The sequence below is a fragment of the Aphis gossypii genome, unplaced genomic scaffold (genome assembly GCF_020184175.1).
Source record: "Aphis gossypii isolate Hap1 unplaced genomic scaffold, ASM2018417v2 Contig00319, whole genome shotgun sequence".
NCBI classification, from domain to species: Eukaryota; Metazoa; Arthropoda; class Insecta; order Hemiptera; family Aphididae; genus Aphis; species Aphis gossypii.
Genome location: NW_026083064.1, coordinates 60816 through 88341, shown reverse-complemented (window position 1 = coordinate 88341; position 27526 = coordinate 60816). Strand labels below are relative to the sequence as shown.

The 27526-nt window shown below is 30.2% G+C and overlaps 1 protein-coding gene and 2 pseudogenes across 1 annotated transcript; 2 read left to right on the top strand and 1 right to left on the bottom strand.

Annotated features, from left to right (window-relative positions):
• Nucleotides 1-14499: 14499 nt before the first annotated feature.
• Nucleotides 14500-15549, bottom strand: LOC126553734 (uncharacterized). Its single transcript, XM_050208852.1, has one exon. The coding sequence runs from the start codon at nt 15547-15549 to the stop codon at nt 14500-14502; it is 1050 nt and encodes a 349-aa protein (XP_050064809.1).
• A 6411-nt stretch (nt 15550-21960) lies between these two features.
• Nucleotides 21961-23519, top strand: LOC126553733 (uncharacterized; annotated as a pseudogene).
• A 51-nt stretch (nt 23520-23570) lies between these two features.
• Nucleotides 23571-25002, top strand: LOC126553732 (zinc finger MYM-type protein 1-like; annotated as a pseudogene).
• Nucleotides 25003-27526: the final 2524 nt, after the last annotated feature.

The window sequence follows — 27526 nt, the reverse complement described above, 5'->3', positions numbered from 1 at the left end:
CAACTTTAGATTTTGCACACAATAAATGCGATGTACAAACACCACTATTATTTGTAGTGCGGACGTATATGCACGCGCCATAGGTGGCTAAACTGGCGTCAGCGAAACCATGAACCTCTATATAACAATTATCTTCCGTACACAAAAAACGCGGTATACACAATTCACGTAAACTTGCCAATTCGTGTAAATATTTCGTCCACTCATCGTGCATTTTCGTCGGTACCGGTTTATCCCAATCAATTTTTAACCTCCACATTTCTTGCATTAAAATTTTTGCCTTTATAATTATAGGTCCCACTAAACCGAGTGGGTCGAACAATGAAGCTATTTGCGCTAATATGCTTCTTTTTGTTGTCGATTGAACTTCCGATCTTGTATCCTGTACTTTATATTGAAATATATCTTTCCTAGGATGCCACAGGATCCCGAGAACTTTCGCCATTTCGTTTTCTAATTCGAGTACCAACATAGAATCACTATTTTCCGTATTTAAATTTTTTAATAACTCCGGATCATTGGCAGACCATTTTCGTAAGTTAAAGCCACCGGATTGTAACACTGTTCGCAAATCATTACGTAATTGTATGGCCATCTCTTTCGTATTTGCACCCCCTAAATAATCATCCATGTAAAAGTCATTTTTTATTGTATTACACGCTTTTGGAAAATTACTATGCTCGTCCTCCGCTAATTTATACAAGCACGCGGTAGCTAAGAACGATGCCGAGACAGTACCATAAGTGACCGTATTTAATTGAAATATTTGCATAGGTTGTTCCTTATTTTCACGCCAAAATATTTTTTGATATTTCCGATGTTCCGGTGCAATCCAAATTTGACGGTACATCTTCGATATGTCTGCGGATATAGCGTATTTGTGTGTACGAAACCTAGCCAAAATATTTAATAAATCGTCTTGTATTGTTGGTCTTTTTAATAGGACATTGTTTAAGCTTATCCCTGTATCGGTTTTACTAGAACCGTCGAATAATACGCGCAGACGAGTGGTGCTACTGTTATCGTTTACTACAGCGTGATGCGGTAGAAAATAGCCGGGTTCATTGACCGACCCTTCCCCCGCGCCGCGCAGCAGTTCCATATGACCAAGATATAGGTAATCATACATGAATTGCTGATAATCCTTACCTAACTTTTTATTTAGTTCTAATCGTTTTTCTGTAGACAGAAATCGTCTGTACGCGTTTTTATAAGAATTACCCAATTTGCTTATGTCTTCCCGGAACGGCAACTGTACGACAAATTTGCCCGTATCGTCGCGGCGTACTGTTTTAGTAAAATGATCGTAACAAGCCTTTTCTTCCAATGTATAATGAGTATTTTTATCTATATTTTCCAATCTCCAAAACTTCGCAATCCTTTCATCTAAATTATCATCTACTTGATACGTACTTAAACAAATATTTTGTGTCTCTTTTAAATTCGATTTATTATTAGAAATTGGACCTGCCACAATCCAACCAAACTTTATTTCTTTCAATATAGGACCATTTTCATTTAATTTAATTTGACCTTGATCTAATAAATCGAAAAATAATTCAATACCCATCAACATATCTATGCGTTGTGGTCTATTGTATGATTTATCGGCTAGTACAATATTATTTGGTATATTTATGGTCTCCGTATTTACCGTGCTTATCGGAATATTTTTTGTTATACAAGGTATTATTAAACATGATATATTTGCTTTGAAATCCGTTATACAGGAACCCACCGTTACCGTAATCTCGGATCTTATGGTATGTAATGCGTGCCCGATTCCAGCTACATCATAAGTAACTTTTTTACGTCGCAATCTTAACATTTGCATCATATGCTCTGTGATAAAATTATTTTGTGAACCGGAGTCCAATAAAACTCTGCACCTTACCGGTTTTCCATCATTATTAAATACGTTAATTACTGCGGTTGATAGGAGCACCTGTCTATAGCTTATCGCTGATGCGTGTACCGATATACTCAAATTGCTTGTCGTGGGTATTTCTTCGGTATTATCTTTAAATTGCTCTGAAGAATTACTCTCCGTCTTATTATTTATTTTTAAATGTAATAATGTGTTATGCGCCTTATGACATTGAAAACATTTTTTTTTTCCATCACATTTCTTTCCGATATGAGACCGAATACATATCTTGCATAATTGAAGTTCACCCACCCTTTTTATTCGATCGGGAACCGGTAAAGCTAGAAAAGATGGGCATTTATATATCGAGTGCGCTAATTGGCAATTATAACATTTCACACCACCATATGTTGGAAACGCGATTGATTTGTGGTTATTTTTGGTTTTTTTACTGTTAATCATATTATATTTTATTTTTTCGTCATTACGGACATTTATACTTGACGAGGTTTCCACTGCTTCAATTACTTTAAATCTCTTTTCTAAAAATTCAAGTAACACTTGTACTTTGGGTATTTCATTTTTAGGAGATACCGTTTCCCACGCTTTGAGTGTACTGGAATCTAATTTAGTTGCGATAAGGTGCAGTAATATTGAGCCCCACTCTCTAGGTTTCTCTCCTAGTGCTTCCAACGCGTTTATATGACCATTTAATTGATCTACTAATTTTCTTAATTGTACAGCTTCCTCATTTATCGCCGGAATATCGAACAACTCTTTCGTGTGTGACTGCACTAACACCTTTTTATTATTATATCGAGACACCACGCTATTCCACGCTACGTTATAATTTGCGGCTGTCGTTTCTATATACATTATAACTTGTGCCGCCTCATCTTTTAGGCACGAACGCAAATGAAAAAATCGCTGTATATCATCTATCCCTGGATTATTATGTATCATTGCCATATAAATATCGTGGAAAGCCGACCATTCCTCATATGCACCCGAAAATTTTGGTACATCTATCGGTGCCAATTTCAATGCTGCGGTTGTGCTGTTGCAACACGAATTCGCGCTACAATTAATTGTTTGCGCTGTTGCAATTGATCTTACACCACCCGCATCATCCTTTTTTGTGCTAACACGTTGCATTTGGCTCTCACCTAACTCTATAGCGCTAAAATATATTTCTTCAAACTCTATACGGTAATCATCAGTTTCGTTTTCAAATGACTCTATTTTAGATTGCACTTGATCAAATTCTGACCATAATTCTTCCATCCTCTTACTTCGACATTTAATTTCGATTGGGTCCACTGAATCTTTATTTACATATGTACTGAACCTTGTTAACTGCCCTTTTAATTGCCCTCTGCGGGTTTTTAACGAAACTAAATCTGACATATTGAAGTACTCGTTTTTGAGTGTGTATGTCCTGTGTATGTGTATGCGTGACAGCTTGGTGTCTAAAGTGGACGGGATCGCCGATCACGATAGACAGCTGTGTGTTTGTAAGTAATGTGTATTAGTGTGATAACGTACGCCAACAGCCAATTATTTATTATCTATACCGAGTTGTACTATAGTTATGACCTTTTCAACAATTTCCCAATTAAATTTAGGTACCTGAAGGAGACTTTCAAACTCGTAGATAGGATTTATTTTTAGGAAATAAGTAATAATTTGCACTGATACAACTTACCACATCGCCGCATCACTGTCTTCTTGCTTGTGTAATTCACCTTAATTATGCATATTTAATATTTGCTGAACACATATGAGTATATAACGATTTACCACGCGCACTTAATTTTACGGAATGCTATAACTTTTTCTTTATTTATTAATTATTAATAATTAAACAAAATAATAATAATTCTAATTACGTTGTATTCAGTTATGCGAATTGCAATCCGGCCGAAAGACCAAATGTTGTCGCTGGTTTTTTGTGGACTGTATAATTTTTAATATATATTTTCATTAATATAGAAAGGTATAATTTATTTTATAAATACAGAAACGGACACGGTGACGCGTAGATGTACATGTATACACGGTTAAACACACACTAAAATAGGTAACATTTGTACATGGATCGGATCGACATTGGCGATCATAAGATAACATAACAATAGATAATAATAATAATAGTGACATTTCTGAAATATAATATACGCGTCGACACTAATCATCTTCATATTTTTAAATTTTTAGACAAACTGAAGCAAATTCAATTAGAAAATTATATAAAAATAAATAGTATAAATAAACCACATATATAAATAGAAATTCAAGATCAAAAAATATATATATTTACATGCAAAATATAATTGAAAAATATAAAAATAGTGAAATATTTATAGATCAATATGTAGAAAATGTGGCTCTTTATTTTGGGGATTTCGACAAAAAAAAAATAATAATATGAAAGGAATTTGATAATATGCTAATTAATAATTATTGGTTATGATTATATTTTGACTCGTTTTTATTATGATAAATATTTCCATTTTTACTATTATAGATATTACTATTTTTACTATTATATTTTTATTTTCAGGCGGAATTTACATGTACCTTTTTTTACCTGTATTTTTTTTTGGGTGGAATTTACATGGATCTTTTTTTACCTGTAGTTCATTTTGGGAGGAATTTGCCATTTTCGGGTGGAATTTACATGCGTCCAATTGTTCCGTGGCTATATTATTATTTATGAGTAGTATAGAAAAGCCGATCCTAGGACCTGACCCGCTGACCCGAGTGACCGGGCTGACCCTCTGACCCCCCCTCCGCACTGTCTATCTACTTGTGTCAACTATCTCACCCCGCCCCCGCACTGTCCATCTACTGGTGTCAATTATCTCGTCGTCTCTTATGGACCCCTACCCCACCCACTCTACTAACCATCGGCTGTTGTCGTCTGCCCTCTATCTCGGTATCCTGCCACCCCCGCCCTACCAGAACAGCTACTATTAGTCATCGTAGTTTTTAAACATATATTTAAAACATTCAAAGTTTTTTTTTTTTAATGTCAAATAATAATAGCCAAATATGTACTCCTGATATATCAGCAGGCTTTATGAATTTTATAGAAAATGGAGAATTTGATGAAATGGTAAGTTTAATTAATGAATATTTTAATAAAAATCTAACAATCTATATTATAATATTATAGCTATCAAGTACACCCTGACGATGTTACTACCATAGTCAGGGTCGGTCATAGGGGTGGGTGAGCTGGGCGACCGGCGACCGCCTAGGGCGCCAATATATCAGGGGCGCCTTCAGAGTTGAATGATGTATAATTGATGAAAAAAATAAGGAACTTGAAAACATGATAACTGAAATAGTAAATATGAATACAAATTTGAATTAATATAACACAAATGACTTAAGCAACCACCAACCGGGCATAATAGTATAATACTGTGCAGTGTGCAGTGTGCACATGGCCGCAAAGAGGCATTCACCACAAAATAGTAAATACACAATACACATATTAGATAACATAACGATAACATAATTTGTTTATATGGTATTTAATATTTGATATAATCAATAATAAATTGGTAAAACCCAAATGGCCGTATCACTGTTAAATGTATAATATATTTTATCATGGTCGGTTCCTATTTATACCATATTTATATTTTATGACAATTACCTTTTATTTCTTATCTTAAACTTATAGCATGTGCGTAATATAGAAGCATTTTCCTGGACGTGTATAAATATCGATAAGTCCATGTGTTATAGCTATGTAATGCCTATTATTATTTATATTATAATATGTATTTTTAATTAACTATTACATATTCTAACTATTTTACCCTCGTTTTACCTACTACTTGCGGTTTTTTAATACTTATTTTGTTCTAAGTAAATAATTATGATTATACAGTTATACCTATAGGCTATGAGATAACCATATTATTTTAATTAATGTTAATTATTTTATACATATTTCCTTTGTTTTCAAAAATTGTCGGGTTAAATATTAATTCATAAGCATTTAGTAATAAGTAGTAATTATTAACTAATATTTTATATTGCATACCGAATTATAATTATTGAGTTCGTATCTATTTACTAAGTATTTAGTATGAACTATAATGGACTATTATCCTTATTCCTTAGTATTTAAAAGAGAATAACTCCGAAAATTTTCGTTCAAATTTCGATTGCAGTACGTCAAAATTTTCAGAAAAATTAGCTGATTCATAATTTGCTTTAAAATATGTATGGTCTCGTTTGAAAAACCAAAGTTGGTATCGCCACAGGATACTCCTTAAATGTTGTGAAAAATCTAAGTACTTTAAAATATTGTCTTTAATTACATTTTAAAGTTCCAAAAATCAGAATTTGAATATATACATAATTTAAGCATAAAAATGGGGTGAGCATGCTTAAAAAATCACCCTGTATATAATATAATATAGTTATAGATGAAAATTTAATAAAATATTTCAATTATATTTTTGGACTTTTTGTCTGACAATAAAAATGAGCTCGGACTTTTTATTTTTTTTTTCAAAATGGACTTTTTGACCAATTACCTGTGTAAGTAGGTATTACACAAATTAAAAATTAAACAATCAACAAATTATTTTATTGGGTACACACGAATTGCGTACCAAAACAGGTAAATGAACCTTTTTGAACGAATTGCGTCCTGGACGCAATTCGTGTTACCTTTTCATCCACGGTTAATTATTGTAAGGGGTTCTTAAAGTGATATTGCCATAATAAAGATATGTCAAGTTATACAAAAAAATTTAAATTTAATAATTGTAAAAATATTAGGTATGCTGTAAAGTGTATACTATATTATCTTATAAATATAGTGTCTCGGTTGTAATCCATAGTTACTTATCGATTGGGAAATGGGAACATTGGCGGACTGGAATAAAAAGGACAGGGATGCTAAAACATTTTTAGGGCCATTTTTATCAACATAATATAAAACAAAAAAAAAACCAATTAATGCACTTCTCTATTTAATTTTCAGCAAATTTTTAAAACTATAAAGTATAAACTTAATTTTAATCTTATAAAATAAATAAAAATTTTTAAATATGTAATAATTTTGAAAATGTTGTAGATAATTCTGAAATTTTATCAATTATTTTTTCTGTGTCAGGCAAATAATCGTTCTTAATACTTAGAAGAAGTTGAGCATTTAATAAATCTTGTTCCATTGTAGAACGTTATCTGTTTTTTATAATTTTTAACTTGGAAAACGCCCTTTCACAATTTGTTTGTGTGCATTCAAGAGTTAATATATATTTATATAATATATATAAATTTGAATAAGCTGCTGAATGTAAATTATACTTTTGTAAAAATTTAAAAACGCATGGTATGCATTCTTCACAATTGTTTTTTTTAATTTTTGATTTAGAAAAGATGAAAGATTTGTCATCGTCATTGTTATCATCACTGCTTTCTTTTTCGATTTGTTCACTTTGTACAAATTCATCAGTAATTAATTCAGATATTAGATCATCTTTATAGTTAGGTTCATTTTCAAAAAGTGTTTTTGTTATTTGATTATAGTTTTATAAGAACGTGCAAAATGACAAATTTCTTCTTGTTAATCTTCATAGTTAATATTAACTTTGTCAGCTAAAAACTTTAAACTTTCAACCAAATAAATTGAACTAGATTTAATTTCATCAAAGCGCCGTGGATCTAAATAAGCTAAAGCGTTTATAAGACTTTTATTTTTTCCAAATCGCTCATTCATAGCCATTCTTATTACATCATAAATTCTTCTGAATACATTTATTTAAAATTTTTGATCAGATGATAAATTTACATCAGAGTCAAAAGTACATTCTCCAGGCATTCTTTTTACTTTCTTTTGCCTTTGGACAGGAAATTCGTCTTGTATAAAAATATTTTCATGAAACTCTGTTCTTTTAGTCATAGTTTTTAGAAAAATAGAAACTCGTTGTTTAAGATCATTTAATTTTTTATTTCACACATAGTTTTCAATAATTTCATCAAATGGCTTATTTTATTCCACGCAGCAATATAATCTAATCATTTAGTTTGTAAATATTTTGACACTGGAGTTGTTGCGCTGAACAATTGTAGAAAAAGAAACGCTGTTACTATAGTTTCATACGAAGTCCAATTTATAATTAGCGCTCTTGCATCAGATGCAGTGTGAGGATCAGTATTATCAGCATAAGCAATTGTGTGTAGAGCATCTAATACATAGTAATAATGATTTCAAGAGAGTTCTGTTTCGTTTTGATCCGACCACGTATTAAATATGCTTCGTAAAGCATCATCCGCACTGTTCCATCTCGTGACGCCGATCTTTTTTAATTTTCTTAATTTTTCTGTACCAGTTTCATTTTCACATATAGTATCTGTCCAAACATCGGCACGTTTATATGATTCAGTGAAAATGACAGCAGTTTTATTGATTAAGGAGAATACATTTTGAGCACTAATACAACATTTTACAGAATCTTAAATGACAAGATTCAGAACATGCGCGTGGCAATGAGTAAATATAGAATTAGGAGCATCTATTTTTAATTGATTTTGTTAGCCTTTGTACTTCCCACTCATATTAGAAGCGCCGTCAAAAGAATCACTTACAAGTAATTTTAAATCTATGTTTAAATCACATAATTCCTTTTTAATTAATCTGTATTGTGCTTCACCTGTTGCTGATTTTATTGTAACCATTTTTAAAAGTCTTTCTTGAACCAAGTTTTTACTATTAACATTAACGAATCTTACAAATACACATTTGATTTTTTACAGTAATATCTTGGGTTGAATCCACTTCTAATGAAAATAATCCAGCTGCAACTACATCCGCTGCTATTGCTTTTTGTATTATGTTTCCCATTAGTACTATTATATTTCTGATAGTAGTTTTTGATAAAAATGTAATTAATGAACCACGGCCATGTTTTTGAGATTTATTCTCTTCTCTTATTTTTTTCATTTGTGCACTTTTTTTAGAAACTTTATCTATATGAACTCGCATTATTGGATCATATGCAGATAAACAGTTAACAAACTCTAAAAAATTACCATGGTTCTTTTGTAAATCATTCAAATAATAAGCAGCTTCATGACGTTTACCTCTAAAACCTATATTTTGTTTTGAAAGTAAAAGTATTATGTTAATTACACGATGAACTATTTCTCGGTTATTTTTTACAACTAATTCTCTTTCAATATTGATAAGATTTTGTATATTTCTTCCAGATTTATTTATTAAATAACATGATGTTGCATCAGAATGACTTAATGACTTTTCATGTTTGTTGAGTCTTTCGTACAAGTTTTTAATATTAACTACCGAACCAGTACAAAAAGATGTGTTTTTGTCCATAGAAAATGCCATGCATATATTACAATAACATTACAAATGTAATACAATACAATAATATTAAAAAATTTTTATTCTCAACGCAATATGATAACCATTTTCTCTGTACACATTCTCCTGTCGGTAATAATCGAAAATAAACTTTACGAGGTTAAAACTTAGTCACTTAATATCAGAAGATTGAATTGGATGAAGTTTTAAAAATGCCATCTTTTCATATATAGGATAATTTTGATTGGGTAATAAAAATGGATTTAAAATATTTATCTCAGATTCTTTAAATGTATAATTATAATTTGTTTCATTTGTTTCATTTTTAAAAGTAGATGAATCATTATGATTAATCATATTGATGTTGACGATTGATTACTAAACAAGTTTTGTACATTTGTTTCTGATAATGTAGTTATTGGTACAGTTGTATCATTTGATTCAGCACACGATGGTTGTTTATTTAAAATTTGAGTCATTTCAATCTCTTGAACGGCATTAAAATTTTTAGATTCAAATTTAAATAATAAGGATTTAAAGTCCTCAGTGTAGTACCAATACCAGTAAGAAGTGCATCTATAGGATCAAGAACACTATCTTTTGTCATTTCTTTTTTTTTCAACAAATATTTCATGGTAGTAGAAGAAGCTGTTTCTGAATCTTGGTAATTTCTCATCATTTTTTGTTTACTTTTTACTGTATTTGGTTTTTTACAGACTTTATCATTGATATCTTTTGAATTTTCACCAACCACATTAGTATCATTTTGTGTATCTAGTATTTCTTTTGTGTTTTCATCTTCTTCGTAGTTGTCACTGAGATCAACTGTTAAATTCGTAATAGTGTCTCTTTCTTGTAAAAATTCTTGTAAGAATTGCATGTTATCTTCATATTTATTTTTTTTCCGTGCAGCTTATCCTGATGTTGTTTTATTTCGTTTAAATGATCTCCTGTATTGATCCCTTAAATTGTTCTAGCGACTTTTGCATGCAACAACTAACAAACAAAAATAATTCAAGCTAAGAAGATATTATTATTATTATAGAGGTAAAAAGTAAACATTTTCCAACAGTTTTCAAAAAAATCAAGAAAAAAAAAAAAAAGAGGGCAAGTGGGTACCGTTCTGCTGTACATTAGGGGGTGGGGTTGACCTCGGATTAGGGTAGGTTAAATTTGAATGCAATGATATGTATCATTGTATACGAAAAACGATTCTGAACGAAGATGATTTGTCAGTCTAGAATATATTATATTTAAATATTGTCATATATTTTATTTTGAAACAAATATTTTATTTTTCAATTAGGACGCATTTGCATTTGGCATAGTTAATCAATTCTTCCAAAAACATTGCATGTAGGTAGTTATCATAATTCACATATTCACATTATCTATGATAATTCATAATACCTTATATTATCATAGATATACCTGGTATACCATATAATCACATATAATATTGTACACAGCCAAGGTTTATAGATTATAATCTATAAACTTTGCACAGCTGCAGCTGCTGATATAGATAATAAACTTTATCTATATCTGTGATATTTTATGTTTGTTTACATTCCGCATGTTGACGTTGTTGGTTGATTACGGTTTTTAAAATTTTATTTCTATTATGAATTAACAATGTATTAATTGTAATCGTTTTAAATTAATATGATTCTACGTCGTGTTGATTCCTTGTGTAACAATTACATATTAACATCAAGACGAGCCATTTCTTAAAGATTTCATTATGTAAGTTTAATAAGTACCTATCACATTAAATTACTTAATATTTACTTATAATTATGTATTTTGTTTATTGTTTAGATATTACTATGGCTGAATTTTATCATCAAATATGCATATTATAGTGTACCAAGCTCAGCTGATGTTATACTCAGTGTACTATAATACAAATTGTTATTAGTTTCTCAACTGGTAGACTTTAGTACAGAGGTATTCCAAATAAATTTGACCAAATTACTATGGACTATTTACAATATTAATAATTCAAATTAAACCATTAAATAAAGGATTTTTTTTTTATATTTTATAAAAATAACAATGGATTAATACATTTCTTAAATTCTAAGTTCAATAGATACAGAATTGTGTAAGAATTTTGTACCACACAGCAAATTGAGTAATGACAAAATGTTTATAAGATTCATAGTTCACAGCACATCAACGATATCAACTAATAAAAATGTTTGCACTGTTAAACCCAATGAAGGCCATTGAAAGATTCATATACTATCAACCCTTAAATTGATTAAATATTTTGAATCTGTAAAAAATAACAAATTTAATGTAATAAATTAGTATAAACATATATAATAAGTGGCTTTTTAAGTATTTACTTTTTACCTTTAATGTATTATAATATATTCAATAAATTGTTAGTATTCGAGTTGTATCATAGTTAAATGTACAATGTAAAATATGAAGTATTATGAATAAATAAATTTAAATAAACTCTGATTATTTATTTTTAGTCACTGTATATTATAATTATATACTTGGCACAAAATTACAAAATAAAATGTCCTAAACAATTTAAATTATGTATGGAAAATAGCATCTAATATACAGGCTAAAGTCATCTAAATACATAACACTGGAAGATAGGCTTTGCTGTATAACTGATATTATATAAGTTATTAAAATATGTTATAATCCTAGGCGAATACATAATGAATGTTGATAATCTTAAGACCGCACAATTAAAATTGTAGTTTGTATTTGGAGGATTGAATACAAACATACATAGTATAAGGTATTAAGGTCAGAAGTGTGGATAATAATATATAGTTCGATATTATTTAAATAAAAATAAAATATAGGTTTCTGCTTATGTTAAAAAATAACAATTATTATAAGGTTAGCACCCTCACACTTTTTATCCAGGCTTGGGACTGGCAACTCATACATAATATTATGTAAGTGAATAGTTGGCGGTTTATACGTTCCTTTTTGAATCTAATAACAGTCAGATTGTATACTTACAGGTTAAGTTTACAATTTATTTTTAGCTGTGTTATGTTTTGTTTTTTTCCAATTGGAAAATATTTTTACATTCTTTTTAGAATAATAACATATACATCTTTGCTGTTGTTTGGCCATCTTTTTTCTGCAACTATTGTGTCATTGGCGCAAACCCAATTGGAAGTTCCTTGTCTTAGGTATGCAATATAATGGCCAGAACTTGTGTTTTGTATTGTGCTCCAGCAATTTCCAAAATAGAGGTGGGTACGCCACTAAGTTTTAGATCTGTTATCTTGTTGGGAACAAATTGACCATTTACAAATTTTGGAATAAATAGTTTTAGTTGAATTACTATATACTCATTTGCCACTATTATCTGATGTTTATCTTCAGAACTTCCGATGTTATTACAATTATTGCATTTGTAGTCATCTAATGTATTCCAAACATTTTGATTTGTTGAAAATAATGTTTGCAAAGTTTGTGATCTGTGCTGTGGAATCTCAAAATGTAGAATCAAACTTGTAGGTGCATTGTTGGCCGTTGTATGTTTACAAGTATTGCAACGAATGGTATACAATTCTTGAAATCCAAATAAAGATTCAAATGTTCTATACAATCTTGTTGCTGTTGCAGAGTATATAATATTGTCTCGTTGTCCAAATATTCTCTGATTGTTCGAGTATCACATAATCCACTGTTACTTGTATATTCGTGTAGGCTATGTTGAAGTGTTGGTCCGAGTTGATTATTGCGAATTTTATTTACAAGAGATTGACAATTAAAAAGAACCTGTATGACAGAATTAGCATAACATGATACACCGTCAGTGTTAGTAAAGCCACAAAATGTACTACTTGATGTTATGTCAACTTTATTCTTAATACTTGATATTTTTATTGTTTTTGGATTTTTCGACAAAGTTGCATTATCACCTATTGTTTCTAATAATGAATCTGACCTTATGTTGAAATTTTCTGGAACTTTGAGAGTATTACTATTGACCTGAATAAATTGAATATCATTAATCATGATATTATAATCAACTATTTTGGTTGATTTAGTTTTAGTTTCTGGAACTAAAATAGTGTCACTATCAACCTGTATGAACTCACTATCGTCCAAGTTATTATTATTCAGGACCTTAGTTGATTTAATCGATTTTTTAGATTTTTCCACAGGAAATCCATCGATTGCAGGAACGTTTGGTTTAATAAAGTTGTTGTTGACTTCTTCTTGTACAATTTGGTCATCAACAGTCTCAGAATATTTTTCTATTTCCTTGAAAGTATCTATGTCCATAACCAAAATAGGTCTGTGATCACTTATGAGGGACTCGTACACCAAAGCCGCAATGTCAACATTTGTAATGACATTGTCAATGGTTTTTCCGTGATCTGTAGTAATACCGTCAACCAATATTTTGTAATTGAAATGTTTTAATATTTGAACTAGTTGTTTTGGCGGTTTGTTGAAGTTTATATTGAAATCACCAATAAAGATAACATTGTTTTTGGCGGAAGCTACCGTTTCAATGAAATCATAAAGCTTCTGTAAAGGAAAATTTGGCGATGAATAATGAATATATCCCAATATGGGTAATATTTTCAATAATAACTTCAATTGCTTCTAAGTGTGTGTTTTTCTTTTGATCTTGAAGCAATGTTGTGCTGCAGGTTATTCCTTTATGATAAATGGATTCTCCAACAAAAAAATTGAACCACTTTTACCATTTGCATGTATACTGTCTATTCTATAGCATTCAGTATGGTTCTTAATGGTATATGTGTCAGTTGATTTTGAACCAGTTTCTTGGAAGAGCATTATTTTAGATTGTGAAAGAACGATATCCGCATTAATATGAGCTTCATATTTTTAAAGACCTTATATTGTGTGACATGCAGGAGAGTGGAATGTTGTGTGTCATAATTCTAGAAAAGCGTGGAATAAGAGCACAACTTGGTGTCCTGAGTCTGCACATTTCATGTTCAACTTTTGCAGAAGGTTTTGGTGCTTTGCAGGAAAGTAGTCTATACGCAAACCTTGAGCCAAAGTTGTTCGACTACATCCTACATATAACATATTGCACTTCAAGAGTTTTTGAGGTATATGAAATGCTACAGATTGATGTGTGGCACCTTGACTTTTGTGTACCGTCAATGCAAAAGCTTCCACTAAGGGAAATTGCATTCTAGTTACTTTATGGTGCTCTGCATTACCAAGTTGAAATTCTAATTTTATAATTTCAATTGGTGTCCACTTGCACATATCATCTGTGTGTTCGCCTTTGGGTTTTAGTTTATTTTTTATCTTCTGTCTGGTTAGACCCCACATCTGGCTCATCAAACTTGATCCAAACTCTTTTTGCAACTTCTTTACCTCCTGCAGTCTGTCCTTTGTTTATTTGCATGAGTTCTCCTATTGCACCGTTCACTATGCCGTCTACGGTTGAAATGTTTGCTATCACCATGTATTTAACTGTTTCTTTTAAAACTAACCTTAAAGCTAAACCCATTGTCTTTTGTCGTGGCAGTTTATTGGCAGATTCAATATCCGATCGTTTCGTAGACGTATCAATGGCTTCGGATATGAAACTAACTTGATTCATAGAGTTAAGCACTCTCCTGTTCATTTCGTCGACTTCGTAATTAGTAGCCCAAAGATGCATTACTTGTGGCTGAAAAGTAATGTCTAGGTGGGTTATAAGATTTTGGAAATATTTTACATCAGCTTCCTCCAATTGTCCTCTGGCCAACTTTGTTAACATTATTGCAAATTGTTTGTCATCTTTTTGGCGCATTATTTCAGTCAACTCATAAAACTTGAATGTTTCCCAAATAGATTTAATCGATAACATTTCTACAGCACTTGGAAATTTAGACAACATTTCTTCAAAACTATCGTACAATGGTGTTGCTAATACCGGTGCTAATTGAAAGAAATCGCCAAACACTATTACATTTATGTCACCAAATGGTTTATTTATTCTTAATATAGACCTCAATCGTTGATCAATGTATCCGAGTGTTTTTATGCCAACCATGGAAATTTCATCAACTATCAAAAGTTTTACATTGACAAACTGACAACGTAGTGTATTTGAAATATCTGAACTTAACTTTGGTAATAATCCGGCAAATTGATTCAATGGTAGTTTGAACGCGGAATGAAGTGTTAATCCTTTTATTCCATATGCAGCTTTACCTGTTGGTGCTGTCAGCAATACGGGAAGAAGTGACAGATCATCTATATCTGGTCTAAGATTTGCTATCCTAATTACAGATTGTGCTAATGCTCGTATAAGCATTGACTTTCCAGCTTCCGCTGGTCCAGTGACAAATACCTTCATCGCAGGATGACCTTTTCCCCGCAATTGACTTCTTATAACATTAGTTGTATGATAAAAGAGTTGGCGTTGACCGTCGTTTAGTCATCCGATTAAATCTTTAAACTGTTCATTGTCTATCAGGTGCACTATTATCTTACCACCATCTTTAGGTGAATCTACATCTGATATATTGGTATTTTCAACATAATCTCCAACATCGTTTATTAGTACATCGTCTGGTACCCAATCTTCATCGTCTACAAGCTGATTGTTGTTACGGTCTTGTTCCCCTTCTATTTGGATTTCATTATCGTCTAATTGGGTTTCTTCTACTTTATTAAACTGTTGGTACAACTTTTTTATTTGATCAATGATTGTTTCATACACTTGTTTACAGTTAATATCTAACAAATTGGTTTTTACATTGCGCCATGGTAAAAATAACATAATATTTTCTCTGTAAAAGTCTTGTTCATTTTTATCCACATTAAACCTAACATACCGTATGATTTTTCTGATTTTACGTTTATGTATATACTTGTTTGGTTTTCCGATTAGAGTGGAGTCAATCGGATAAGTGGTATCAGGTTCATTATCAGTGTTAGAATCAGAACTGTTGTTAGCCGGTTTTTTTTTTACCGCGGACTTCATAATTGGAGCCAAATTCTGCTAAAGTTACATCTTCAAGACTGTGTGGTCTACATGAATAGTATTCATTGAGACCATCAAAAAAAAATGTCATCAGATTTTGGATCTATTTCTCCTCTAACTGCCATTGGTTTCAACATTCGAGTTCTTTTATCAGGATGGCTAGTGTTTATAAATATATACCCAGTTGAAGTATTGCATTGCTTCATACCTAAGCAAGTGTATACTGCTTCCTGTGCAGAAATTTCCTGACTCCCTAAAAAAGTTGACGCTATCTTTTTCAGTTGTTCTTTAACCGATAAATCAGTAGAAGACTTAAGATTTTCGACAATGTCTCTCATTAGTTTTGATATTCCTCGTTGGCTTTTTCAAATATACTCGATTACATATCTAACCCAAGAATAAACGTCCCATATGAACTGTATATCCATGTTAGATTGCCATAACGGAAATAATTCTTCATTGAATCCAGAAACCATTCGTTGTTTTATTGTACTTTTTAGAAAAACCGTTGGCCGTCTGATAACAGTTCGAATAATGGATTTATATTCATTAACATCTGTAATTGACAATTTTTGTAAAATGTCTTCTAATGATGGATCTGAAGATGAATCACTGTCCTTGAAGTCCCTGAGGTATTGCAGAAGTTTTTCATATTGTAGTATACGAATTTTTCTTGTGATCGGATTACTTATGTCTTCTGTTAGCGGAGTCAATATACAGGTTTCATTCATTGGCGGATATGGTATGTTGATGCGACACTTTTTCATTTGTTTTTCTTTGTCAGTTCTGTAACAAGTGTGTGTATGGCTATGAGTATTTTTATGTAAATACTGATAGGCCGGACTGCCATCGTCTACCATACACGTATATATTGTTGATAAGTGTTACACGTGCACCATAAGTTTCTAGTTTAGCTGGGTCAAAAATAGATGTATTGTCTAACCCCAATAACATGTGTACATGTGGACTGCCCCTATGTTGATATTCGACACGATAAAAGAAATTTGTTTGTGTGATTTATTTGTACGTGGAGCCCCACTAAATAAATCAGGAAAAGCTTTTTCCTCTGCATGGTCATCAATAAGAATAGATAACGGTTTCATGCCTTCGCCTGGTGCAAAAGAAACCAAATCACAGTTTTCAATCATCGTGTCCATTGATCCCGGATTGATTGGTTCAATATTTGTGTCTTCATCGTCTGTTTCTTCACTTTCATGATCCGAGCTGTTTTCTAAACTTTTTGTTGTTTCTGACGCATGCGCCAGCCAATCTTTGTCTATTACAGCATCTTTATATAGAGGTTTTTTTAATCAAATCATTCAATGCTGACACTACTAATGATGGTCTGACATTTTGATAAAGATAATGCTGTTTAAAGCACGATTTTCTTTTTAATTTTACCTTCATCATCTTAACTGCAGCTAAATTTTCAGCACGCCTTGGCAAAATAGATGTAGTCTTAGTCAGATCTATTGGATCATTGATAACGTTACTTTTAATTTTTAGCTGTCCATCACTGCGAAGTCATTTGAATATTTTCATAAACGGTAATCTAAGGGAAACCATTTGCTTTTCTATTTGATTTAATTGCGTAACTGAAGACGGAACTCTGTTTAACTCATAACCATTTCTTATATACAACGGAGGAACTTTGGATTTTTTTATATGCGGAAGACAATTGGAACATATCGTCACAGTATTCTTGGCATCACTTAGAATTGACATCCCCAATCGACTGAAGATATCAGAGTTGCATTTATTGACACTGGATAGGAAATGTAATCTATGACACGAATAACATTTTTCTGATAAACCTTGAAACCTTTTCAAAATATATTCAGATATCAAAACATCTTAACAACTAGCTTTTTTAAAACTGGGTCTTTCAATCGTTTTATTGTACTTTTTAAATTTAACAATTTTCTTTGATTTGTTGTAACAATATCATCAGACGCACGGCTTAATTGTTTTCTCAATTTATCCTTTTCAAGTTCTTGCAAATGAAGAACAATTTTTCGCGTGATATTTTTATTGCTTCTTTTTTATTTTGTGTCGTTTACTCGGACGTCCCATTTTATGAAAAAAAAATATATATATATATTAAGACAAAAATAAATAAATAAAAATAAACTTACAGCTAAAAAAAAATCTTAATACTAAAAGTTTAAAAAAAAAAAACAACAACAACTGCTACCTCTGTCAACCAAAAAAAAAAAAATACAAAATACAAAATTAGCTAATAATTAGAGTATAATATTATAAAATAATTAATTTGAAAATTACCTTAACACAAGTCACAATCACAGAAATCCAGTAAATGAATCAAGAAATAACAGAAACGAAAATGATCTGAAACAAAATTATGAATGTTACCAAAAAGAAATATATAAAAACACCTGAATTTTAGTAGCACCGCTATTATAATACGATAGAGTGTAAGGACACAACCTTAACATATTTGACATTTACAATTAATATACTAATACATACTAAATTCCTAATTTATTCATTTTCCTTTATTAAATAAAGTAGTTATTTTTTAAGAGGATGCTACCCGTGCATTTGTTGTCTCCGTCTTACACACGCCCGACATACCAAAATTTCGTTCACTAGTTTCAATAGTGAGCTGTTAATTTTGATATTGGAGTAAATTGACCAATTATACAATTTTTATATAATAACATTATCTGTGTTTAAGCATTGGCTTCTATTCTATAGTTTAAATTTTCATGTGAGATATGAGCATTTTTATTTGTGATATTTCACTGCATACTTGCTCATAGTATGCTTGAAAAAATTGAAAAATTGCCAAAAGCACAGATAATGTTCTTACCTAAAAGTTTAATAATAGGTCAATTAATCTAATATCAAAACTAACAGCCACTATTGAAACTAGTGAACGAAATTTTGCTATATCGGGTGTGTGTAAGACGGAGACAACAAATGCATGGGTAGCGTCCTCTTAATAAATAATAAATATATCTAATATTTTAAAAATTAGGTACAATTAAAATATTAAATAATATCTCCTACTCATAGTGTCTAATAAGTAAAATATGTAAAAAGAACATAGAAAAATAAACTTTAAATTTAATTATGTTTTGTTTACATTTCTTATGAATAAATCGTTCTTTAAACAAATTAATGTTATTTTACTACCAAGAAAAGTAATTAGAATATTGATTTAGTTAATGAATAATAAATTCAATGTAATTTTGTAATTTATTGTTATTTGATTATGATAAAAAATGTGTTAATATTTTTTTCAAACATGACTTAGTAAGACAAAAAAACATAAACTGTTTTTTGTTCTACACACGTTCTTATGTTTTTAATAAAAACTAGTATTATACTTTAGTATTATGAGTAATTGTTATAAATTCACTTAATTAATATAAGTTCATTACTGTCAAATCTCTTTTATCACTTCATTAAACGATATATAAATATTTTTAATTTAATTATTTTTATAGAAAACACATGGATATAAATACATATTATGATATAATATAAGTTGTTAGACAACTATCAATCACTCTACTTCAGATTTGTGACTTAACCAAGACTACACTAACCTATTGATATACAAATTTAAACACATATATATGACAATAATATTATCCATTCAATTACCCAGCAAAATTGACTGATCTAAATGTTTAATATAAATAATTATTACGATAGTATTTAATAAACAAATGCTAAATATTTTATGGAAACAAAAAACGTTCAGAATCTAAAACTTAAGAGCTTTATTTATATTAAACTATTATAGGTATTTATTATTGTTCAACATCAAAATCATAATATACGAGTACTTTTTAATTTAAACGTATGCGTATTACGTATACGCCACCACGACAGAGAGAATATTTATACACAAATACATATTATATGTATAATGTATATAATAAATATAGTTGACAAAAGTGGTATTATATTTATCTAGATCTATATAATGTTTGTTTTTTTTTTTATAATAATCGTGGTAATATTGATATTGATTATTGCTTGTAGGTACATAATATAATTTTATGGTAGATAACATGTAGACATACAGCCACATATCATAGCGATAGATATATCTTAGAATTTAGATCATATACGATCTAAGAGATATTTAATATAATATAATATATAGCTAATTAATTATAGTAGATTTCCGTTTTATTTTTTTTAGTTATACGGAATAATAAGAATAAGAAAATAGAAAAAAAAATATAATAATATAATACGTACATATATATACATTGTACAGACATTTTTAAATTTTAAAAATAAATATTAGTTATAAAGAATATTTTCCGACTTTTTATTTTAAACTAAATAATGTGCTTAGACTTTTTGTCCGACTATAAATAACTAAATCCGGACTTTTTGTCAAACTTTTTTTAAAACGGACTTTTGTTCAGCGATTAATTTTAATTAATTGCTGTATTCATAAAATGTACAATGTACATACACACTACACAACTTGATAAACGAAAAAAATTATTCTTATACATAAGGAAATTCTTGACATAGGTATTAATATAATATATTATATATATACGAATCGATGATTGCAAAAACGTCATGAGTCAATTATTCAAAACTATTGGATAATTGATAAAAACTGTATTCTATAAATATTTTTGAAAAATAAATTAATGTTTTTTCGTAAAACAATTTGCACATTGCTTGCAATTAGTTTTTTAACTAATACTTTGCATTTAAAAAACAAGTTAGATGAGTCCGATGCAAACCTTCGATCTACGTTCAGCAGTTCAGACCTTACTACTTTTGAGTAATTTTTTAAAGGTGATTTATTTGTACGTGGAGCCCCACTAAATTAATCAGGAAAAGCTTTTTCCTCTGCATGGTCATCAATAAGAATAGATAACGGTTTCATGCCTTCGCCTGGTGCAAAAGAAACAAAATCACAGTTTTCAATCATCGTGTCCATTGATCCCGGATTGATTGGTTCAATATTTGTGTCTTCATCGTCTGTTTCTTCACTTTCATGATCCGAGCTGTTTTCTAAACTTTTTGTTGTTTCTGACACATGCGCCAGCCAATCTTTGTCTATTACAGCATCTTTATATAGAGGTTTTTTTAATCAAATCATTCAATGCTGATACTACTAATGATGGCAGGCTCGTATTTGAGGGGGGGATGGGAGCGATCGTCCCCCCCCCCCCCAAAGCCCGTATTATAGTCTATCTGATTTTTTTTAAATACATTTTATTTGTATAATAATTATGAATTCTCGATTAAAGATAGTATCAGTTAAATCGCGATAATGATTGAAATATGATATAGATGAGAATATTTTTCTATAATATTCCTTATAATATACCTTATCATGGTTCAAATATTATCAGTGAAAACGTTATAAACTTCGTACTGTTTATTTTCATATCCGACGTGAAATTATTTATTTTCACGTCCTTCCCTGTAATTGGTCGTAGTATTGATAAGAAATATTTCTTTACGAGTTATTTATAAATATGTCCCAGGGCCATGATAAATAATCCAATGTTAATAATAATAGACCGTGGGTAAATATATAAAATATGTTATCGTATATCACGTAATATTAATCTATAGAGGAATATTGGTGTAAATATTGTGTAAATTTAATAATATTTAACTAACCTAACCTATCCGAAGTCCGAAAATTCCGATCTTACTAACCATTCTGTAAGCCTGTAAATGTAAAAACTTAGTTTAAAGTTTAAAGGATGAGAATTCAGTAATAAGTTATCATTATATAGTATTATTCATTTATTAACCCTAATAATGAGCAAAAGAAAGTTGAGTGGACAAAAATATATGATAACACAATGGTTACAGAAAAAAACTCATACAGAAGGTAAGAACAATATAAAACATTACTTAATTTAACAAATAATGGATTATATATAATTGTTTAATAACAATGCATTTTTATGAAATAAATATATAATTATAATTTATTTATTTAGATAAACGATTAAAGATAAATAATGATCATGAGCCACATTATAGTGTAGATTCCAATAGTCTGTTTCTATCAGATTTGAATACAAATAACACTACATCACCGAATAAGCTTTTAGATGGTAACAACATTTTTAAAATAACTAAATTAAAAAATATAAATAAATGTAAATTATAGGTATAAATATTAAATAATATCATTTAAATAACAAGTATTTGGTAATAATTAAAAACACATATTATTTATATAAAAGGAGGACAAAAAGATATTGATAATGACCACGTCCAACATCCTGTAGAAAGGAATAGTAATGAATTTAGTGAAGATATTGGTGATTATTTAAAAGAAACAAATGCATTTATATCAGATTACAATAAAGCTAAACTATTACAGCTATCCAACTTGCCTGGTAAGGATTTTGTGTACCCATTTAGTTTGCATATAAAGAAAAACAAAGAAGAAAAGAGGTATTTAAACAGATCATATTTTGAAAAATATTGTTGGTTGATGTACCTATTCTAACAAAAAAAGGGTGTATTTTGCAAATATTGTGTTCTTTTTGCTGGTAAAGGGGGAAAATGCAATAGTACAACACTACAAAAATTTGTAGTTACACATTTAAACAAATATGCCAAAATCTCAGGGCAATCTGGTGATTTAGCAGTTCATAACAGCCATAAATATCACATAAATGCAGTTACTACCGCAGATTATTTTTTACGCAATCAAAAAAATCCTCAAAACGAAGTAATCAATATGGCACTCACTCATAGAAAAAAAAACTGTTTTGGAAAATCGAGAGCGATTGAAACCTATTGTAGAGAGTATAATATTTCTTGGTCGTCAAAGTATCCCCCTTGGAGGAAATTTTGATTCTGGAAAACTTTTCAAATATGAAGATAGTTCACTTACAATCCAAAAGTCTACAATAACTAATCAAGGTAATTTTCGTGAACTATTAAAGTATAGAGTATTATCTGGAGATAAATTGCTTGAAGACCATTTAAAAACATTAAACTCTGGAGCAACTTATATTAGCCCAGTAATTCAAAATGATTTAATTACATGTTGTAAACATTTTATTATGAATAAAATCATCGATGAAGTTAAAGAAAATAAATACTTTAGCATCATTTTTGATGAGACCACTGATTTAAGTCATACTTCATAGATGAGTCTCATTTTAAGGTATGTTCATAAAGGTATCATAAAAGAGAATTTTATAGCATTCATTGACTGCCATAAACATGCTTTTTCCTCAAATATTAATAATGATAATGAAGATGATGAAGTTGTGGTTATAAACTCAACTATATTAGAACCTAAATTGACAGGTGAACTTTTAGGAAAAACTGTGATATCCATACTTAAAGAATAGAATTTAAATTTCTTAAATTGTGTTGGAATTGCTACAGATGGCTGTTCTGTAATGACATCTACTCTACGCGGTGCAGTTCAGTGTATCCTGTCTTATGAACCTCATGTCATTTATTCTCCTTGTTTAAATCATTCCCTAAATTTATCAATATCAAAATCGTCAAGTATTCAAGCTATTAGAAATAGTGTTGGGCTAATAAAAGAAGTAATTTCATTTTTTAATATGTCGTCCAAACGAAATTATGTTTTGCTTACAGTTCTAAAGGGAACTCCACGACTTAAAAGTCTATCTGAAACCCGATGGATTGAACGACATGACAGTGTTATGATTTTTCAGTCATCATTAGGATATATTTTAGAAGCCTTAACTTCTATTTCATCATGGCATGAGCAAGACTCTTCATCAAAAGCTAAAACACTATTAACTGCTCTATGTGCTTGGAATTTATAATATCATTGTTTACACTTTCCTCTTTATTAAGTGTTACAATTGCTGTAAGTAAAATTTTACAAACTGTTAACTCGGATATAAGTAATTCTACAGAAATTATACATGATGTCATAGACAACTTGAAAAATAAAAGAACTAATTGCTCTAAGGAATTCAGCTTAATATTTGAAGTATACAAAAAAGAAATGATAAAATATGATATAGAAATAAAAAAAGCCTCGAATAGTATGTCGTCAAGCTGGAAGATCTAATTATCAAATGAGTACTGTAGAGGATTACTACAGAGTTTCAATATACATTCCTTTGCTTGACAATGTATTAGATGACCTAAAAATAGGTTTTTTAATGAAAAAAATCAAGCTTTATTGAAATTATCAAAACTAATGCCAAGAAATATTGTTGAAATGGATAGTGATGATGAAAATGAGTTAGTTAAACTATTCATTAAATATTTTTTCCTTTCAAGATACTAATATGAGTGAATTAGAACTCAAGTCTGAACTATCTCTCTGGAAATCAAAGTGGATAAGGGATAAAAACGAAGGTGAATAAAATGTTTATCAACTATAGTTTCCTTCAACAATCTATTTATTACTAATAAAAAAATGTATTTTTTGTTTTAGGGAAATATAATATTAAAAGCTTAGATGCAATTACATCCGCTGAATTTTGCTGTGATGTTATTTATCCAAATATTAAGAGGCTTCTTTTAATAATCGCATGTTTGCCCATAAGTGTTGCTTCGGCTGAAAGATCTTTTTCAACATTCAGAAGGTAGTTTTTAAAATTACTTGTTTTCAATTAGAATTGCATCAGCTTTTTGCACATCAATCTGCTTGTATAATTAAAACTTTGCTACATGCTTTCATACTTATTCTGTTAATTGAAAACTTGGTTGCTCTCAAAAATGGGACAAGACCGCTTATGTGGATTAGCTCTATTAAACATTCATAGAGAAATAGAAGTTTCCACTGAAGATATTATACAACGGTTTGCTAAAATGAAAAACAGACATATGGATCTAATTTTGTAGAAAATAACATGTATTAAATTTATTATAACATATCATATTATTATTTATATAATATTATTTAAACATTTTAAACGGTATTTATTACTATTTTATTTATAACCCTTTTTATATAAGAATTAAGAGTACTCTGGCAAAATATCATTATGAGGGATTTGGACTTCCTAAAAAAATTAATCGCCCCTCCCAAGATGAGGTTCCAGATACGTGCCTGAATGATGGTCTGACATTTTGATAAAGATAATGTTGTTTAAAGCACGATTTTCTTTTTAATTTTACCTTCATCATCTTAACTGCAGCTAAATTTTCGGCACGCCTTGGCAAAATAGATGTAGTCTTAGTCAGATCTATTGGAACATTTATAACGTTACCTTTGATTTTGAGCTGTCCATCAATGCGAAGACATTTGAATATTTTCATAAACGGTAAACTAAAGGAAAACCATTTGCTTTTCTATTTGATTTAATTGCGTAACTGAAGACGGAACACTGTTTAACTCATAACCATTTCTTATGTACAACGGAGGAACTTTGGATTTTTTTATATGCGGAAGACAACTGGAATATATCGTCACAGTACTCTTGGCATCATAGGAATTGACATCCTCAATCGATTGAAGATACCAGAGTTGCATTTATTGACACTGGATGGGAAACGTAATCTATGACACGAATAACATTTTTCTGATAAACCTTGAGACCTTTTAAAAATATATTCAGATATCAAAACATCTTCCTTCTGCCTGGTATCGTTTAATTTTTGCTGTTCTCATTTTTTATAAAATATTGAATTTGGTATTTTCATTTTAGTAGATACATTTTTACATAGGCTACTATCTGATGGTAATCTTCGCTTTCTCATGTTTCGAACATTTTGAATTTGATATGTTTTTTTGAAAACTGGATTTTCCATTCGTTTCAAGCTGTTCTTCACACTGGCGATCTGGTTGGCTTTTTTAACATCCGGATCTTGCAGTCGTTTCAACATGCTCTTACGACTGGCGATCTGGTTGGCTTTTTTTACATCCCGATCTTACAAAATTAGCTGATAATCTATATATATAAAAATTTCGTGTCACGATGTATGTTCGCGATAAACTCCGAAACTACTGAACGGATTTTGATAAAATTTGGTAACCATTTATAATATGGTCCAACTTAAAATATAGAATAGTTTTTTTTCAATATGTATTATTAATAATATGTGCTCAAACAGGAATATTGAGATTTACGATAGAAATTTTTGTTTATACATGGTTGCTATGGGGGTTATAAGATTTGAGAATAATATTTATTTATTTGTGGTTGCTATGGTAATATATAAAATTAATATAATGAATTATGGATTTTGATAACATTTGGTAACCATTTGACCGAGTCAGTCATTATCGAGTTAATCGCGTCGTTATGAGTTTTGTTTGTTATTTTTATTTATACAGTTTAATTTGTATCGGTTTAGTGTTTTTACTTTACCTACACACTAACCATAAATACTTGGTATTGTGTTATTATTGTGCAGTGTTCAGTATTGAATATTCTTTAATTTTTTTTAAATTTAGTATAATGCCGCGGAAATATAACCTAACACAATCAGTATAGTAAAAATGCACGACGTATGCGTGCTAATAGAGCTCATGAATCGGAAGAACAAATTGCAGCAAGAAACGCAGCTCAACAAATCAGAACAGCAGAAATTCGCAGACAAGAGTCTCGAGAACAGCGTGATGAACGTCTACGACAAAATATATTGAGAACAAGATCGGCGCGAGAACGGCACATAGCCACATTTAGAGAACTTGACAGAGAGCGACAACAAACCAACCGTGTATTAACACGTGCATCATTCGTTCGCCTTGCGTTCGAATATGCACCAGCTATCAATTACTCTGCAGATACTAAAATTATAATTGGTGCAATGGATAAAATATGCCAATATTGTCAAGCGTTAAAATTCCGCAATGAAACGATTGGTATGTGTTGTGCATCTGGAAAAGTTGTACTGGCGCCTCTTCCTATTCCACTGGAACCTTTAAAATCATTTCTTGCTGGCGAATCAGACGATTCGAAATTAATTTTACGTAAGACACGCAAATTCAATTCTTTTAATGTATTTTACCTTCAAGCTACATCGGCAGTCCACGGAGCATGCAGGAATACATACAAGATGCGATGACTTATGTACGTCATTACGGTCGACCTGGGGGTCTATTCTCGAATGTAACGTAAGAAAAGTGAACGACCAAAGCGTACGTAAACCACCATTTTTACGTAGTATATTAAAAAACCGTATTCTTGAATTTTTATCGTACATACGTATACGTAATTATTCGTAGTTCTCTTACGGTTACTTATCCACCATACGAATAGAGTGTTCGTACGTTTTATTATCATTATTTATCTGATTTTATTGTTTTAATCAAAACGTATTTACACCTACCAAACAATAAACGTTAATTAAAAGTTTAAAAGTTTAAATTTGAATAATTTTTTTCAATTCAATTATTTATTCGTTATTTATTTACCTACTT